Raw genomic sequence first — 4256 nt, 5'->3', positions numbered from 1 at the left:
GCCAGCGGGGGCTGCGCGGCCTGGTACTGCTGTGCCTGCTGCTGCAGGAGCTGCAGCTGGGTTTGGCCGACGTGATGCTGCGTCTGAATCTGCTGCTTCAAGTCTTCGAGCAGGGATCCGGCCATGGCCGTCATGCCGGGCATCCCGAACGCGGCAGAGCCGGGCAGGCCCAGCTCCGGCCCCAGGCCGAACTCCGTGCCCGGGATGTAGAAAGGGAAGAGGAACTGAGGCTGCTGGAACTGCAGCAGAGCCTCGGGGGTCATGGGGAAATGCGGCAGGAAGGCGGGGTTGAGAAACTGCGGCTGGAAGAAGGCCGCCTGCTGCTGCAGCTCGTGCTGGAGCTGCATCTGGATCTGTGCTGGTGACTGCGGCGGGTGGTGCGGGGGCTGCGCGGAGAGGAGTTCCGGAGTTTGCTTTTTAGTTAATTCTTTGGCATCTAAGTGGGTATCTTTGCTGCTGACGGAGGCTAAACTCATGGACTCCAACATCCCTGGGCCGGGGCTGCCCACGCTGGCTGCGAGGCCGTGGCCGCCGGGCTCCAGCTTGGCGGCCCTGGCCTTGGTCTGGTGGAGCACCGAGCGCATGTGGATTTCCAAGGTCGAGCTTTGGCTGTAGGCGACGTTGCAGATGCTGCACTTGTAGGGTTTGTTGTCGGCGCCGCTGCTGGTTTCTTGAGGGACGGGACTGGAGGCCTCCTGCAACACCTTTTTCAACTTATGCAGATGAGAAACGGAATTATAATGGACCAAGAGGATGTTCTTCTGGGTGAAGGACTCTTTACACACTGTACATTTATACGGGCGGGAAGGGTCGAGGAACTTTTCCATCGTAAAGTTGGGCCCTTTTCTGAAGGGCAAGGTCCGCTTTGGTTCAGAGCCCATGTCATCAGGAATGGAGCTGCTGTCACTCCCCACGGGACTCGCCTTCCCCTCCTGGTCGACCTCGTACTCCCTCTCCATTTCCTGCTCCAGCACGTGGTCGTCCGGGGCCAGGGCCTCGCTCTCGGCCCAGAGCTCTCCGTTCACGGGCAGGGAGGCGTACAGCTGCTGGAGCTCGGCTTCGCTGAGCTCGGGGTGGCCTCCTTCCAGGTGTTTTTTTAAAGCCTGGAACGTGCGGAAGCTCCGCTGGCAGAGATTACACATGGTGGCGGCCCGGATCGCGTGGTACTGGGAATGGATCTGAAGCTTCTGCATCGTCTTGAAGGCCAGGCTGCAGTGGTTACAGCGGTACTTGTACACGTGGCGGTCGGAAACCGACAGCGGCTGCCGCTTCTGCTGCTCACTGAGCGGATCCGATAGGGTGTCGGGGATTTTCACATCCTTGCTGCCATTTTTGTTCCATTCGGACACATCCATGGCTTCCTTAGCTGGTTTCTGCTCCTCGCTCTTTATTTCCACGCTGGCCTTCGCATCGTCAAGACCTGCCATACTTTTGTCATCCATTGGACTCTCGCCTGTGCGGGAGAAAGCACAAACAGATCGCTTACAGGGAGAAGGGATACAGGCTGATAAATATTATAAGTCGGAACCTCTACAGGTTTCTGTTTAATTGATTCGTTAGAGAAATATTTATTGAGCAACTACTACGTTGCAAGCATTGTGAGAGGCACTGTGGATACAAAGGTGAATATCAAATCACCTCTGACCTTGAGGAATTTCAGGATACGGAAGAAAAGAACTCAAAGGTAATTACAGTATGCTGCATACACTCAGTGTGACACCAAGGGCCAGGCCTCAGTGTCCAGGAATTAGAGCAAAGAATATTCTTGGTCATTGACACTCAGCAGTGACAGACAGCCAGACACTAACTATGCATGGGAAACTATGGCTCTTGGGATATATTTTTCCTCTGTGCCTTTGTTCTAACTCTTTGATAGTAAAACCTTGGCACACCACCACAAACGCAAGCCTGGAAGTGTGCTTTCTGCAGACCACAGTCACAGGCGGGCATACCTGAATACTTCCCCGACCCCTCGGCTGTGCCGGCTGCAGGTGTGTCCCGCTCTGATTTCTCAGAGGCAGCTGCGGGCAGCAGCAAACTGTTTGGCATCATCACATCGGGCACAGGCACCTGTGAAGACCAAAGGGGCTCATGTCAAAGGTCCCCCAACATTCAAAAATGCCACCACAGCTGCCATTGGGCCAGTTGCATCCCACTTAGATTTTTCCAGCCAAAGCAGGGTCACTTGGTGGCTCTTACAGGCCACTGCTCTCCCTTCCAATTTCAGATCAACACCATTACACTGCTGTATTCTTTCTTTCCCTTTTTAAAACTCTTTTTGTAGGTCTACGTCTTTATCCTGATACTCAAAGTTTGGAACTCAATGTGTCCATGTGACTCATCTTTATAACATTATAGATATAAACACGAGACGGTAAAATATGTGTTACTGAATAATCTATGCCCGTATCATATTTATTTTTCTAGCAAAAGAGACAACAGAGGGGCCTTGGACTGTGATTTCTATAACACAGTCAGGGAAACAACTTTGCGTCGCGAAGAAGAAAAACATTCCTATGGACCGATAAGTGCAGATTTGGTGTTGCTACCTTTCCAGAGATTACGTCACACGCACATCAACACGTGGGGTGCTTACTGTCATGAGCAGCTTCTCCACGCAGTCCGGGGAGACGCTGTGCAGGTGCGTCAAGTGCAGCTGCAGGTGCATCTTGTTGCTGAGGACGTCCTGGCAGAGGGGACAGCAGACGACCGGCTGCACCGAGTGCTGCGACAGGACGTGCATCTGGATGCGACTTTGGTCCCTACTATTGTAGTTACAATAAGGACACTGATAGAACTGGAAGACAGTGAATAGACATGGCATATGCTATCGTTAGTCTGGGGGCTTCAGAGCATCCGCAGGAATACCGAGGGCTCCTCTGTCACCAATCACATTTGTCACCATGCTACGTTTCACTAGCATGGGATCCTTGGGGGCTCTAACACTACCAGGAGCAATAATAAATAAATTAAAATTAAAAATAGGTTTACATAGCAAAGGGAGGAAAAAATGTATTTACCTGTTCGTGACAGAATTTATTGTCCTCTGTAGCTTTCGATCGTTTTGTTGTGACATCTTCTTCCTTTGCCAGCAGGAGTGGCGGGGTCACCCCCGCCACAGTGACTTTCAGCTCCTTCTCTGGTGTGATTATTCCTGATCCCACCCCCAAGAAAACAGAACGTGTCAACTTCAAAAGACTAGCAACGTCAAACCTGACAGATGCTATGTTTTTCATCTAGCTGACTCTAAACCCACGGAACCAAAAGGAACTGGACAAGCACTTATAAATGATGCTAATCTCAAAAGGCAAGATGCACACTTCTTTGTGTCCACCGACTAAGTGGACTTTATAAATATATTTTAAAATGTACTCCTGTCTCATGTTTAGATAACCCTCGATGACCTTGAGAGACTCATCAATAACACGTGCTCACTGGTGTCTCAGGCTGCCTTTATCACATTGAAGCAAATCTACTCCCATTCACAAATGCTAACTTAGAAAATAATTCGTTTTACTCATGTTTAATTGCCTATCTCTTTTGTAAAATTCTTGATCACAGGAAACATTTCAAAATTCTGAGAAGAGCTAACTACTTATAATTCAGAAACAAAGACAGCATTTTTATGTGGCGAATATAGGACTTAAACATTAACTATGCATGTCTCCTGCTGTTTTTGTGATTTACTCTTTGCTTTACATGTTAGGCTGCACATATAACATTTATAGTTCACATCTCAAGAAGATGGCTGTTTTATGAGGTTAATCCAAATATTCAGTGTTAAGGGGGTTTAAAATTTTGCCTAGATAAGCAATGTCACGTATAGGAGCCTCACACACGTCAAAGAAAAAGAGTGTGATTCTAATTTCCCAATCTAACAGAAAATTCTTTCCAGCATCAATTTTCCCGATAATCTCCTCTGTGAGGCTTGATATTACAGCGACATTGGGTAGGCATGTCACATACATCTCACGACAAACACAAAACCTCATTTACCAGCCATTCCAATCTCATCATAGCACGGCGTCATCTGACCTTTTTTCTGCTGTTTATTATGAGTATTTCTAATTTTAACTTTCAATTTTCACCATCTTCCAGTCAATTTGCAACTAAATTATTTCCAGGGTGAGGATACTATCACTGGACAACTGGGTGCAAATACATGTTGAAATGCAATGAAGCTAAACCATTGATTGCTATCAGCCCCCGCGTGAATATAGAGTCTGGGCGTAATCTGATTGTATGCTGTGCATGAA

At 48.6% G+C, this 4256-nt stretch overlaps 1 protein-coding gene across 1 annotated transcript in view; it reads right to left on the bottom strand.

Annotated features, from left to right (window-relative positions):
• ZFHX4 (zinc finger homeobox 4) overlaps positions 1 to 4256 on the bottom strand; it is a 196756-nt gene that overhangs the window by 21586 nt on the left and 170914 nt on the right. The window contains exons 10-13 of the mRNA XM_015566291.1: positions 3021 to 3154; positions 2597 to 2797; positions 1953 to 2070; positions 3 to 1453 (exon numbers count right to left, since the gene is read on the bottom strand). Coding sequence (XP_015421777.1) covers positions 3 to 1453; positions 1953 to 2070; positions 2597 to 2797; positions 3021 to 3154 — 1904 coding nt within the window. The remainder of the gene's footprint in view (positions 1 to 2; positions 1454 to 1952; positions 2071 to 2596; positions 2798 to 3020; positions 3155 to 4256) is intronic.

This window comes from Myotis davidii, unplaced genomic scaffold (genome assembly GCF_000327345.1).
Source record: "Myotis davidii unplaced genomic scaffold, ASM32734v1 scaffold200, whole genome shotgun sequence".
In the NCBI taxonomy this organism is placed as follows: Eukaryota; Metazoa; Chordata; class Mammalia; order Chiroptera; family Vespertilionidae; genus Myotis; species Myotis davidii.
This window is presented reverse-complemented; position numbering and strand designations above follow the sequence as displayed.